This window comes from Antedon bifida, chromosome 11 (assembly GCF_963402885.1).
Source record: "Antedon bifida chromosome 11, ecAntBifi1.1, whole genome shotgun sequence".
Lineage (NCBI taxonomy): Eukaryota > Metazoa > Echinodermata > Crinoidea > Comatulida > Antedonidae > Antedon > Antedon bifida.
The window spans coordinates 15748140-15762787 of NC_136236.1; the positions used below are offsets into that span (position 1 = coordinate 15748140).

At 34.4% G+C, this 14648-nt stretch overlaps 2 protein-coding genes across 3 annotated transcripts; one reads left to right on the plus strand and one right to left on the minus strand.

Moving 5' to 3' along the window:
• Positions 1-3529: 3529 nt before the first annotated feature.
• On the minus strand, positions 3530-12477 carry LOC144855437 (ATR-interacting protein-like). 2 transcript variants are annotated; one of them, XM_078713298.1, is made up of 13 exons: positions 12388-12477; positions 10956-11581; positions 10241-10411; positions 9905-10157; positions 9601-9681; positions 8534-8702; positions 7426-7912; positions 6826-7028; positions 5976-6118; positions 5711-5799; positions 5295-5458; positions 4695-4855; positions 3530-4452 (listed from the first exon to the last, which is right to left on the minus strand). In XM_078713298.1, exons 2-13 carry the CDS (start codon positions 11571-11573, stop codon positions 4352-4354), a joined length of 2640 nt encoding a protein of 879 aa, XP_078569424.1. In that variant the 5' UTR covers positions 11574-11581; positions 12388-12477; the 3' UTR covers positions 3530-4351. The 2 variants fall into 2 exon arrangements, with proteins under 2 accessions (XP_078569424.1, XP_078569423.1); XM_078713297.1 differs by lacking the exon at positions 12388-12477 and adding an exon at positions 12122-12255.
• A 24-nt stretch (positions 12478-12501) lies between these two features.
• LOC144855439 (NADH dehydrogenase [ubiquinone] 1 beta subcomplex subunit 11, mitochondrial-like) lies at positions 12502-14283 on the plus strand. The gene is made up of 3 exons (XM_078713299.1): positions 12502-12791; positions 13212-13339; positions 13466-14283. Exons 1-3 carry the CDS (start codon positions 12534-12536, stop codon positions 13614-13616), a joined length of 537 nt encoding a protein of 178 aa, XP_078569425.1. The 5' UTR covers positions 12502-12533; the 3' UTR covers positions 13617-14283.
• Positions 14284-14648: the final 365 nt, after the last annotated feature.

Consider the following 14648-nt stretch of genomic DNA (forward strand, 5'->3'; position numbering starts at 1 on the left):
TTTTTACTTTTCATATTCAATATTGTTCCATACAATACTGTAAACAAATACATTTGTTTTAATACAGCAATCATAATCTTTATATATATAATATTGTTTTATAATAGTGTCTTTTGATTATGACTGAGCCAATATAATTCCTAGGGATAATAAAGTATTGTATTCAATTTTATTTGATTCCGTGTTTGTTTGAGAAGAGTGTAATATAAACAGTTAAACAATCACTAATCGATAATTATCATATTTATATTATATACAATCAATTATTAAACATATAGGATGCTATATAAAGCTTGGATGGATGGATTATTCGAATAGACGCTTGTGATTGGTCAACTCACTTGGGTTGTGTCTACGTCCTTACGTTGCGTCTCTAGTGGGAATCAAGCTAAGGCTTAACTTAGCCTTATATTTAATAATTTTTCTGATGATAAGTGTTGATGAAAAGTGAGATAAAGGCTAACAGAAGTCTTATCTTCGTAGGCCTACTACCAGTAAAATATTATAGACATGAACAAGGAATAAATAAATATTTCCGTATTATGGACTATGTATGGATATTATTTGTCTATTTTGTTTCATCTAAGAATCTATATTTTGTACACATATCTCTGAAGCTTGGTTGCCACTAAAGCTTGGTTGCCACTAGGACGCAACGCAAGAACGTAGGCACCACGCAAGCAAGTTCACCAATGACAGACGACAGTTCGAATAATACATCGCTTGAGATTGGTCAAATCCCTTACGTTGCGATTACGTCGATGTGTTGTGTTGCTAGTGGGAAGCAAGCATAAGAGGCAACCCACAAGGACGTAAACGCATCTCTTGTGATTGGTCAAATCCCTTAACTAAAGCTTGGTTCCCACTAGAGACGCAACACAAGGATGTAAACGCACCGCAAGCGAGTTGACCAATCCCAAGCGAATAATCCATCGCTTGTGATTGGTCAACTCACTTACGTTGCGTTACTTCCTTCCGTTACGTCTCTAGCGGGAACCAAGCGTTAGTATTCAATTGTTTGAATCATTCTAATTTATAATAAATGTAACTAATTTTCTTTTATCATTTACTTTATCATAATTGGAACCGACGCACCATTCGTTCAGAGATTAATCCCGCCATCCCATAGGCCTAAATAGACTAAGATGTATGATATAATAATTATTCTAAAATTTATCTTAACGTATGACACCTTAAAGCGTCAACTAATTAAATATTTTAGGACTAAGAACAATAAGATATAAAGAAAAACTTACCAATACGAACACAATCATTGTCAAGATTCGATGCGAGGTTCTGTTGCTCAAATAAACACCAGCGATTTATGATCATACTACTGATTACGGGGAAGGTAACGGTGTACATGAATATTTATAGATAGAAAGAGGAATTGACGAATTAGAATACTGCTTAAGATGGAGGTTACAGGCTTTTAGATGAATATGTATAAGGAGAAAGTAAAAGTCACCAATCACAGGCGACGAATGAAAACAGCAAAAAAGATTAATTTCAGTCATAGTTAGTTTGTAAACGAAACATTTCGCACATTATTGAGGTAAACATAGACTACAAGAAAATGCGATCTTACTGAACATGATGTTGCGAAAGGTAAATAATATGATGAAAAGATGACGATTGCCGACGTGGTTATGGCGATTGTCTTATAAGTATGATCTCCATATTAATAATTAGTGTAAAAATCAGTAAAAATTGGGAATATCACCTTCTATTCGTATCATTTCACTTGGTATTAACTGTAACGGATATTTGTATCATACGGTATGATACGAACACTTTCACAAAAAGAAAAATATAGTTGTCGGATTCGAACCCGTGATCTCCTTCTTACAGTGCAAGTGTCTTAAAGACCAGTGACCTGGATTTAGCGAGTCGAACCACAGATAAGATACTGCTATAAATACTATACTTCACACAAGGTGAAAATTGAATAAGCATTAGATTAAATGACCTACAATCAACTTTTATAACACGGAGTTTAATTTGAGCTAATTTATAATAAATAACCGGTAATCAGTCGTTACCGGTGCCGCTCTTTGTGAAATATAACAACAAAGTTATCGTTAATTAACAATAATTATGCTGTTCCATTCGGAGCCGTGGCAACGTGACGCTTTCAACATGATGCCCTTTAGAAGAAGGGAGTTGGAAGAAAGGAGTTAGAAGAAAGAAGAGGAATAAAAGAAGAGGAATAAAAGAAGGGGAAAAAAGAAGGGAGTTGGAAGGGAGTTAGAAGAAATAAGTTAAAAGAAAGAAGGGAGATAAAGAAGGGAATTGGAAGAAGGGAGTTGGCAGAAGGGAGTTGGAAGGTGGTTAAAAGAAGGGAGCTGGCAGAAAGGAGTTGGCAGAAGGGAGTTGGAAGGTGGTTAAAAGCAGCAAGTTGGAAGAAGAGAGTTGGCAGAAAGGAGTTGAAAGAAGGTGGTTAAAAGAAGGAGGTTGGAAGAAGAAGGGAGTTGGCAGAAGGGGATTGGACAAAGGTGGTTAAAAGAAGGGAATTGGAAGAAGGTGGTTAAAAGAGGGGAGTTGGAAAAGGGAGTTAGAAGGGAGTTAAAAGAAAGGAGTTAAAAGAAAGAAGGGAGATAAAAGAAGTGAATAAAAGAAGGGAGTTGGAAGAAAGGCAGTTAAAACAAGGGAGTTGGAAGAAGGGAGTTGGCAGAAGGGAGTTACAAGGGAGTTAAAAGAAAGGAGTTAAAAGAAAGAAGGGAGATAAAAGAAAGGAATAAAAGAAGGGAGTTGGAAGAAGTCGGTTAAAAGAAGGGAGTTGGGAGAAGGTGGTTAAAAGAAGGAAGTTAGAATACAGGGAGTTAGAATGAGGTTAGAAGAAAGGAGGTGGAAGAAGGCGGTTTGAAGTGGGGAGTTAGAAGAAAGGAAGAGAGTTTGAAGAAGGGAGTTAGGAGGGAGATTAGAAGATAGTAAAAAGAGAATTAGAAGAAGGGAGTTAAAAAAAGAGAGTTGGAAGTAGTTAGATGAAGTGAGTTAGTACAATGGACTTAATGGACATAAAAATACATAATACATATCTTCCAAGAGGATTCGAACCTATGACTTCTCATTTATAATACAGGTTTGCTTAATCAGAAGACCACAGATGGTTGATTCAACAAGTCAAATCATAGCTGAAGATGAAGGTAAAAACATGGACAGTATAACCATATATTATTATAGGACAAATTCATACGTTAAGATATCTGGGAAGATTCGCACCAGTACCTCCTCACTTACAGGGCGAGCATCTTGATAAAAAAACCAGTGTTATAGATCAATGGAACACATCAAATTACAGCTTAAATACAAACTTGAGAGCGATACTCATGACACTCAACCAAAGAGTTCAGTTGAACATCCACAACATAAAGCGTCCTCCAACTGGATTCAAACATACATGGAGATTTTTTATGGTTGAATGAACACCTCAAATGTAAAAACACTTCTACAGCTGAATCTTAAAACTTTCAACAAAAAACTCATATATAAACGTTGAAAGTTCAATATAAAACACAAAGAAAACATAGAATGTTCAATATAGTTTATATTAATGTACATTTTCAGTTTTAAATATCTTCTAAAAACATTTAAACAACGCTACAAAAAGTTAATCGTTAATTGTAACAAAATCAATTTTGATTATGGAATGCAACTTTTTATTAAAATCTGGAAATGTCTGGTTGTACCCATTTATACTCCTGAGTGAGCAGATAAAAGAAGTTTACAAAGAGAATATAGAAACATATGCTCGATTTCTACACATATAAAAGTTTGAAACCTACCAATAATAGTTTCTGTAAGCGCCTTATTTCGTTTGAATCCTAAAATGTGGATTTAGGTAAATTTTGCTTTCTTTAAAAAAAAGTGATAACTTATATCTTTAAAAACAGAGAATTATAGAAATATAATAGTTTTTAGCTGCTTGAGGATTATGATTTTAAGAATTCATTAAGTACGTACATCAGAAAAGAATTTAGTTTTAAATGAGCTCGCTAAATGATCACGATTTTTGGTGGCCTTGCTTATCTACAAAGCTTTGCTGGTCTGGCATAACTCTCTAGCTAGACGATTGTGATCTTTGCTGGCCTTGCTTAACTAGCTAGCTAGAAGATCACAACCTTTGCTGGCCTGGCCCTTAGTGTAGTAGGTTTTGAGGTAATACTTATTATTATAGTTATAATATGGCTATAAATATGGCTATAATAATGGTACTATAATTAATTATCACCTTAAAACTTACTACATGTAACCATAAGTTTAAAAACAGAGTTAGATCGCCTAATGGCTGCATCTATTACTCTGTATATAACAAGTTTGATATATGCAAGCTATATCAAAATGATTACATTTATGACACGTCCATATCTGTCTGCGCTTCATAATCGCCCTCCTGTTCCCATTCATTATCGTCAGACTGGTCAAAATCCCACAATTCCTCTACAATATAAACTGTAAAACAAAAATTATCTATTGGAGGGTTCCTTAAAAGGGTGTTTGAATAGAGGGGCCAAAAAATGAGAGATTGCCTATGATGAGAGGGGTGGGGTTATTAAAGGGGTCCTTAAATGGGGGATCTCTAGTTACAGTGTCTGTAAAGCGTGGTTTCCACTAGGACGCAATGCAACGACACAAAGTGCTGTATTGCGCAATCACAAGTGGCAACCAGGCTTTATTAGGGAAGTCTGTCTTACCTTCTTGGTCTGGAATCAAATCAGATTGTTTGAACAGTTTTGATAATCCAGTTATAAGATGCACGTAGTAATGTTCCACATCTATGCGGTGTTCATGGAACAGTTGATCGTTAAATGACAGCGTGTGAAGTAACACAATACCCTGTCTTAGAAATGCAAGTCTATCAAAATATAAAATAAATATATTACATAGATATGTCCACCCAGTGTGGAGTATGTAAAATCAATGCATGTAATGTATGCAGATCAAAAAAATAAAGAGAGTGAGAAAAATTAGGATCACCACCATTATCAGAATGGTGTGTCGGAAAGGATGAGCTGTGCAACTTTCATTGCCTTGTCCTTCAGATAGGACATCAAGTGAAATGGACTAGGCACAAACGTAATCAATGCATAAAGCTCAGTCTACACTATCAAACTAGTTTGACAAAAAAAAGTGTGCTGTGCCCAAATATGGTCACATCCCATTTTGTTGTCAAATAAAGTTTGATAGTGTAGACAGAGCTTAAGAGAACTGCCTGTCATGTTAAGAAGCACAAGTAGGAGTTGTGCCTCGAGTTGTGTAAACAAATGTTGTGACATTTTCAAAATATAACTCACCTAATATGGTAGTCTTCTGTAGTTGATAGTAATTCTCTGTACTCTTTATCTAGAGTCAAGATTACCGTTTTAACGAGCTGCAGGCTGCATCTGCAATTAGCTTCTGAGACCAGCTTCAAACCCAAGGAGTGTCCAAACATAACACTTGACAACAACTTAAACACCTGTATGAAGAAACCATTATATATGTAAAAGATGTAGGATGGATTTTAAACATCAGTAAAGTGTTTGTGATGGCAGATCATACAATGCTATGATTTATAAATCTGTGAGAAGAAGAGTTTTAAAAACAGAACAGAACTTTCTAAAAAACTCAAAACAATAATTTAAGGTATCAAATTAATTAATTAGACAAGTTGTGCCAGCATTGAATGATTGAGAGTTGATTATAGTAACATTTAATATTGAAAACTAACCTTTGATCTTATCAATGTTATTTGACTGAGAGAAAAATCTTGCAGACCATATACAGCATATTCATATAGCTTTAGCAGCAAACATGATTCTGAAATTGTATTAAATAAAGTAAATTATAAGATACAGGAAATACAGTGAAATAGAAAAATAAATTGATAATAGTTTATTATTAAGAAAACATTTTGTCAAATATTAACTTATATAGATCATCCAGGGTATGCTAGTGAAAACAAATATCAAAGAAAATTCAATTTACTTAATCACCTTTTTGATTACAGAATGTTTTAGCTAGGTCAAAGTTCGCAGCTAAGTTCACAAGTAAATCAAGAACAAGGTGAACCTGTTCGAAAGTGATGTCAAGGTCAAGCAGATTCTGAAATGGTTCTTCAATGAGCAGTGCTTTAAATCTGAAACGAATATGGTTTAAAAATGAGGCACAGACCACTAATGGTATTCAATTAAGTATTGTCCTTTAATAGTACAAACTTGGTTTCACATGGTTTCCTGAATGTATGACTAAAACATGGTTTCCTACTACTAGGATTTTAAATTTATGTGTTGTAAACAGATTTCATTATAGATATTTTCATAGATAGTTCTAAATGTTTTTAAGTTACTTAGTTAATCTGCATGGTGCAAGTGAGTAGCCAAGCAGTTAAAAGTGAGTGAGAGGCTGAAGGGTTTAGACAGTGGAACCATAATCCATAGCCATAACATCAGCAAGGGTCCGAGGCTCACTCCCTCCATGGTTTCTGGTGATAGAGTTTTCTCGGATAATGACTATAAACCATAAGTCCAGTGTACACATCCGGCTCATATGAATTTTAAAAAACCTAGTACATCTTTTTAGACAAGTAGGGGATTACTGTGGTGTACTAGTACACACACAGCCACTGTTACACACAGCCACACACATCCATTTATCTAAGGAGTCGCATATCATTCAGACGACAGTGGGTTCTTGCTTTTGAAACTCCCGAGCCGAATGAATAAAATAATTTTTTTTATTCTGTAAGATTTTCCACAGTATGGTGTGATTTTGTTTAAAATAAAATATTTTAAATTATTCTGATTTTTAAATGTTATCAATGATTAGTTTAAAAATTTACTTTACCTTATCAGCATTGATTTGTCACATCTTCTTGTGAGGATAACCAACAGTTTCAGAGCCTCTTCCATGATTTTACTGTGCTGGCAAGCTTTCTGCTGGATGCAAATAAGTCTAACAAGCTTTTTAAAAATGTGTGACCTCACAAAATTCAAACCAGAAGAACTGTCGTGGACTGAAATGGTAGACTTGCATGTGCCAGACTGACTCTACAAAATAAAGAAACATACTGAATATAAAAAGTATAATTTTAATAAAGCAAATAATACTGGCCATAGATCGTATTGCAATTTTTCCTAAATGTAAAACATAAGAAATGTGTGGGAATAACTTGTGTCTCTCAGCCTAACTAGGCTGAATTGTGCACAGGTGTGGATGATGTACAGTACACAATGTCTTTGAGCTGCCATTAAACCATGCTCATTGATTTGTCAACAACAGGGGCTGAGATGGACCAGTACATCCCTACTCTTCTGAAAGATGCACTAGGTTCTTTCATTGTTGCATTTCTGCTTTTTTTTAATGGAAAGAGAAGGACAAGAAGAGGTCATCTACGCTTATACCGCTGTTACATTATTTAGAAAATAAGTGAAAAGTAATACTAACAATAAGAGGTGCGGATACATCAAAATCTATTGTAGAAATTGATGATGGAACCTCCAACAGATCTTGTGCAAGAATCTTATTAGCAACAGCATCACAACATCCGACCAACTTCTGCAGTACCACTAAGGCACTTAAGACATTATCTTCCAAACAGGTCAAAGAGAAATCCTTAGAAGTCATAGAAGAGCTTTGATACATATCCAACGATCTGGTATTGAGACTACTGGTGGATGTCAGCGTGGTGGAGGATGTCGGGATGTCAAATGGTTTGTCCAGATGATCGACATAGAGTGTCAAATGGTGTTCAAGAGATGGCAATAGTTGCATGGCAGTGTTTTTCTCTGAGGTATTCAAATTGTCGTCATTAGATGTAGTAGTACTGTTCAAAAGATCTATAACTGTTCTTAAAGCTAAGTCAACATTTTCTGAGTAGACAGATAATGAAGATTCACACTTTTTTACTGTGTCTTCTCTCAAGGAAGTCAACCTATTAAAACAGAAAACAACTAAATATAATCAACATTGTATTAAAGATGTATTGTCCCCAAAAAAATATTTAAAAAAAAAAGTTTTTACTTATAAAAAGACAAAATCAAAGGTTAAATTAAAACAAAAACCCATTGACTTCCAGCCAATTTGACTATTTTTTGCTTTAAATTACATTACATTTTTCCGGTAAATATTTTTTTTCCGATCTAATTTTTGGTCAAAGCATTAACACTATAATACCTCTATGGTCAAAGTGAATAACTATGTGACATTAACATGGCATATTCAACAAAAACATTTAAAAAATCATTTTTTCAGTGGACAATATATCTTTAATATAAATGTAGCTTGATGGTTAAGATGCTACCAATCAGGGTCCTGGGTTCAAATCCTATCAGCATTTTTTCTCATGACAAAAAACAACTCCACCCCTAAAGAATTTCTTTATGTATAGCATCTTGTGTATATGTTTGTCCTGTTAAGGATAGTGAATTAATTCCATTATGGTAATCTTGAATATATAAAAACAAAACAAATTTCAGATATAGAGGCATTCTTTCACATTCACCCTCATTACTTATTATGTAACGGTATTATGTAATTGTATCTTTATACTTGCCTCCCTGTAGAGGAAACATTGTCCTTCTTCATTGAACACTGGTCTGAACGAGTCGTTGTAGGATTTAGTAATGTAACTAACCCAGTATTGAAATTATTGTTATCTGTGTATGCTGAAGATGCTGGTCTTTCTAAAACAGTTTTAAGTAGTCTGGCCCCACAATAATTGCCTGGTGAAAAAAAAAATAAAATATCAAGTACAAAAATAATCAACATCTAAAATAAAATGTAAATAAGAATATAAACATTCTAGAAAGATCTCTCTAGCATTTGAATTTTCTGCAGCCAAGATGAAAACATTTGTAGCAAACACAAAATTAAAGAGAGATCCATTCAGAAACACTTAAGCTCTGTCTACACAAACAGGTGTGAAAAAAAAAGTGTGATGTGCCCAAATATGGTAGTGATATACCCAAATATGGTTGTGGTATGACATCCTCCTGTCCATAAATGGGCACATCAATTTTGATGTGTAGACCAAGCTTTATACTTAATTTTTGATTAAGGCTAGTGCCTATTAGGTTCCATCAAGCCTTAAATAGTTCATCAAATCTCAATTTAAACGTACTGTATAGGGATATTATAACTAACTCAGGCAGGGCATTCCAATAAGTTTGGTCCCAAAATTTACCAATAATTTGGGCTGTAATGAATTGATAAACAACCAGTGTTATATCTGCTAATTCCATGTAACTTTAAACACGTAAATTAAACAACAGGATGGTAAGCCTAACACACTTATCTAAATCACCTTTAAATATTTTAAGTGGTCACAATTGCTATCGTTTCCCCCATTAGAATCAAAGTCCGAGAGTGACGACAGATTTATTGCTTTTTATCACCCTTAACAACCAATTTAAACATTTAACTTTAAGTTCATACCATGGATGTAAGGTGTCAATTTGCTATTAACAACACATTTAAACATTAAATTAAAAGACTTCTCCTAATGGATTAGATTAAATTGAAGTTTCTCTTCTTCAAAACTAATAAATTTAAACATTTTAGATAATGGTGACAAGGAAATAGAGTGTTGATTGATTTAGAGCTTTTTTCAATTTATCTTACCTGTGAACGTTTTGTCCGATGAGCATGCTCTGTAAGACAAAGGTAATGTTGGCCCTTTTGTTTTCTCTTCTTCATTTTCAACTGTAAACAGACAACGTTTTTAATGTTCCCCATTTATACATCTTCAATAATACATATTTCAACAAAATTTGTTTCGATTTTTAAATAAAATTTTTTTTTATTTCTTCTTTAATAACAATTTATCTGGAATCTTGAAAATGCCAAAGTTAATATAAAAGATTAAAGTGATTTTGTAAACAAAAAGGGTTTAGATTATTAGCTACAATCTTCCTATAATTTTTACCTGTATTGTTTGTAACCATTTTCTCTGTAGTCTCGCCATCACCGTCCTTAGCCATAAAGGATCGACAAGTTGGAAATCCTTTGGGTGTACCAGGCGACTTGACTTTCACCCGCCGCTGGTTTCGTCTTGGAGATGTTGGCGACATCAGTAACCCATTAGTCTTTTGTTGTTTCATCTCTGATAATTTGTACAGGCTCTGTATCTCAAGTAGTTCTTGATTTTTAAAATGCATCTCTGTCTTTAGCTTCTCGAGCTAAAAAAAACAAGATTGAAATATGTAACACCAATTTTAAATGTGATCGAAAGTGGAAGGTCATAGGTCATAAGATATGCTACCTGAGTTTGTAGTTCTTTTTCTCTTTCTGTTCTTTGCATCTTGGCCACCTGTTCTTTTTCAATTCTTTCAAGGTGTATTCTATTCAATTCAGCGTTTAACTTGGTCTGGTTTTGTCGTAGAACTTTAATTTCTCCATCTTTACCAAACCGTTCACTTTGCAAAGTTTTCATCTGTATAAAAATAAATCATTTTAATGATAGTTTATAGTTTAAGCTATGTCTACAGTACACTATAAAACTAGATTGACAATCTACTGTAGTGCCTAAATATGGTAGTGTTATGACATCATCATAACGGGGCACATTTTGTTGTCACATAAACTTTGATAGTGTAGACAGAGCTTTAGAAGATCATTGTTGAGTGGGAGGGGAAGGTATAAAATAGCATTCAACTCTATGGTGTGTGGTGGGGCAGAAGGTTAAGTCTCACTTGAATTGTATGGCAATTCAATGAGAGGTTGGGTGCTGGTGTTCAAATAGGAATGGGCTTTATTAATATAAAGTAAGTATGGTTACTTTTTACTGCAGATAATGCAGTAACTACATTTTGTTTATGCAATCTGTTTATGCAATTATTTAGCAAGTTTTTTCTGGGTAACTGCGTCTCATAAACTATATTGAAAAAAAAGAAAATCATACATTATTGTAAATATGAATGTACTGTAATAAAATAATTTTGACACAATCCCTTATTGTTCATACTTTCCAAATTTACCTCACTTTTTGTTTTCTCTAATTCTCTCTTGATATTTTCAAATTCCTGAAAGCTAACAGAGTGTGATTCCACAGATATTTCTGATAAACCGTTGTTTGTAGATTGGTCTGCAGGGGGTGTAAGACTAGCTGTTGTACCTCTTGCCATGTTCGTCTGACTTACTTGAGCAACTTTTTGTGTTTTGGAATGTTTACCGGAAATTCCAACTGGTATATTAGTTTGAACCGGATACACCTTTTGTGATTTCCCTTCAAATGGAATGGACTTGGAAGAGACAGAACGTGGGTAATGTTGATAGTACACCTTCGAGTTATACGGAGAGGGTGCATTTTCCCGATTGGAATTGCATTTTTTAAGTGGAGTTTTTTCATTCTTGAGTTTGCTTTTGGAACTATTTGTACTTTGAGTTAGCGCTTGCGAGGCGAGTTCGTCCATAGCGAGAAAATCTTCAGATGTAAAATCGTCATCGTCTTCGGTGAACTCATCAATTTCATCCGTATCATCTCCGGTCATTAACCTTTGGCGCTTTGGGAATGGTGCCGATCCATGATTTACGTTTGTCTGTATATTTCTATCATGATGATAATAATTGTTCCATGTACTTGAGTTTGCAGACATTTTGAATACTGAAATGAAAAAAAATATGTTTATTTTTTATAGACTTTTTACTAGGACTAGCCAACTTTAAAGATATAATAATATTGTCCCGCTGAAAAATAATTTTTTCCAATTTTTGTTGTTGAATATGCCATTTCTTTTTTATGTTTCATAATAGTTATTCACTAGGCCTATTTAATATACTTAAATTAATTAATCTTCCTTTTTTCATGATTTTGGGGGACAATAGGCCTAGCTTACATCTTTTAATTACAACATAAAAAAACCCCATTTTCATATTTTTATGTTTCAACCACACATATTATTGTGACCTTTTAGTATTTATAAGTATCTAATTGCGCATAACATCCAGGCCCTGTGTGTGGTTGTGTCGTCTAGCTAGGCATAGGCCCTAGCCTAGCCGCAATGCCTTTGCCAGTTCAGAGAGCAATGGCAGGCGATATTTATATGGCCAAACAACGAGCGAGGCAAGCCTACAAAAACTACATTAATTTAAGGAAACTACACATTACGAAAACGAGCATTCATATCAAATTCAAAACCCTTACCAGAATATTTTTAATTATATTGTTTAAAGTTATTAATTGATTAAGGAATACATGGCTTATAGTTACTGTACATATATAAGAAAAGCTAGGCCTAGCAGCCTAGCAGCACCACGCGCGTGTTCATAATATTTTTGTGATGATGATGTGAGTAGTTCAGAAGGATTTTCTGGTGGTGGCCAAACATATCAATGAAAATAAATTAAAACCTAATTTATTTAAATGTTATTTTATAATAATATTTTATATGAGAAGTATAATAAAACTACCTTATTTAATTATCAGAAAAAAAGCAATGGAAAAATATTAAAATAGGCAAGGAGAATCGTAATTTTAGTTATTCTAAACGATTGTGTACCGGCTGCTGTTTACTAAAAAAGGTGTTGTAAAAGGTCAGGTCAACAAAAGTATCAAAATGGCTGCTCTGTGCCGGTTGTCGAGAATAATTTTGTGTCAAAATGTTCGTCATTTTCATCATTTCCAGCCTTCAAATACAATTTTAAAAACATCGCTGCCTACACTGCAACATGCTTTGTCCAGTTCAACAAGTAAAAACGATCAAGCTGCTATCAGTTCAGAATTTGTTGTTGGAAAAGGAACCGAAGTCACGCAAGAGGAAATTGATGAAGTGATCAGACGGGGAAAAGAGGACCTGGACGACATTAACCACCCCGTATGTTTGCCAGCCGAGGCCTAGGATTTAGGCCTAAATATATTTCATTGATAATTCATTTATAGTGGTCCAATTTAGGAATGAGTCTCAAAATATAGATAGAAAATACTCCTACCTTGTCTAAGCCTAGCATTTAAACCCCTGCCTGAATTTTGTTTGTGGGAAAAGTGATGAAATAAGCAGGCTGCTGGTATAGTGGTACCACCAGCCAGCAGCCTACTACTAGTGCATCCAATTAATTGAAATTTGTTTGTCAGGTCCCGGTTTCACATCTTATTTGCAATGCCCTAGCTAGCTATAGGCCTAAGCTAATTAATATTGTATGTATGTCATTACTGACTCTGAAAAATAATCAGTTCATATTTTAAAAAGTAAATTGGTGCAAACACAGGTTTGAATAATAATTTTCTTTTCTTTCAGGACTATGTAAAACTTGGCTTTCACGATGATCCCTACTATGATAGAATTCAATCAAGACTTGTGTTTTTTGGAATGATATCATTATCAATTGTCCTGGGAAGTGTGTTGGTTTACTACACACCAGATCCGTAAGTATTCCTTAAAGAGTGCATACTCTTATTGATTTAGTTAACTAAACAGCAGCAAAGGATGCTACAGATATTGTGGAATATTTAAATAATGGGAATTTTAACATAAATTGGTTTTTTTAACAGGAAAGGAAGACAATGGGCTCAAAGAGAAGCTAAAGTTGTATTACAAGAGCGGCGTGAACAAGGTGCACTCCTAATTGATCCAAACTTTTGCCCCCCAGAAAAAGTATTTGTGCCATCAGACGAATGGATTGAGGAACATGGCCGAATTTAAAGACATTGTAAATAATGGAGCAACAAATTATAAACAGTACAGATTTTTAGACTACCTGCTATAAAGTTATAATGAAACTTCTATAAAAAAAAATGGAACGAACTCACGAATGATGTTAATCAAATTATTCAGCAAGAATATCAGCTGTATTTTCAATATATTGGTTGCAAACAGAACTGATGTAAGATTGGACTTGCCAAATCAGACATGTCATTTCCAGTAGTGAAATTAATAATTCATTCAACTGAATGAACAACATGGGAATTGCTTTAGAATATTCCATTTTGGAATTTTCTGAGTTTAGTGTTTGAGTATATAAAAATATTTGCTGTGTTACAACAAGTTAAATCTTATGTTAGTACGCACAGTGGGAAAGGAGGTCAGAAATGTTTTAATGTCCGAATAATCTGGCTACCCCTGACATCAATGACTTCAGCTCTGTCTACACTATCAAACTTTATGTGACAAAAAAGTGTGATGTGCCCAAATATGGTACTGATATGACATCATCATCGTGCCCAGTCCATATATCGGCACATCACATTTTTTTTACTATTAACTAGTTTGATAGTGTAGACAGAGCTTAAGAACAGCTAAGATTGAATTTGCCATTAAAAATGTTTACATTGTGATGATGTAAAGTGTTTAAATAAATGACAAATATTAACTGCCGTTTGTATTTTTTTAATTGTGTATAGTGATTATCCTTAGCTTAAGTTAAAAAGGAGCCAAATGAACATACTGTACTGTCCTTTCCTGGTAGAGCTTTCAATTTGCGACGACTTAAGAAATATACTTTTATCAATTTGCAATGCATGTGCATGCAGAGACACTGTTCTTCCACACTCGATTTCTTGACACGGTTTTAGCGGATTCTAATTATAGGTGATGTAGGTCCTATGCCATCGTAAACTGTAAGCTTCCCAATAGGGAGGAGAGAGGTGTGTGTGTGTGGGGCTGGAGGAGAGGTGTGTGTGTGTGTGTGGGGCTGGGGGAGGTAGGTGTGTGTGGGGGGATAGGTTGTGTGGGTTG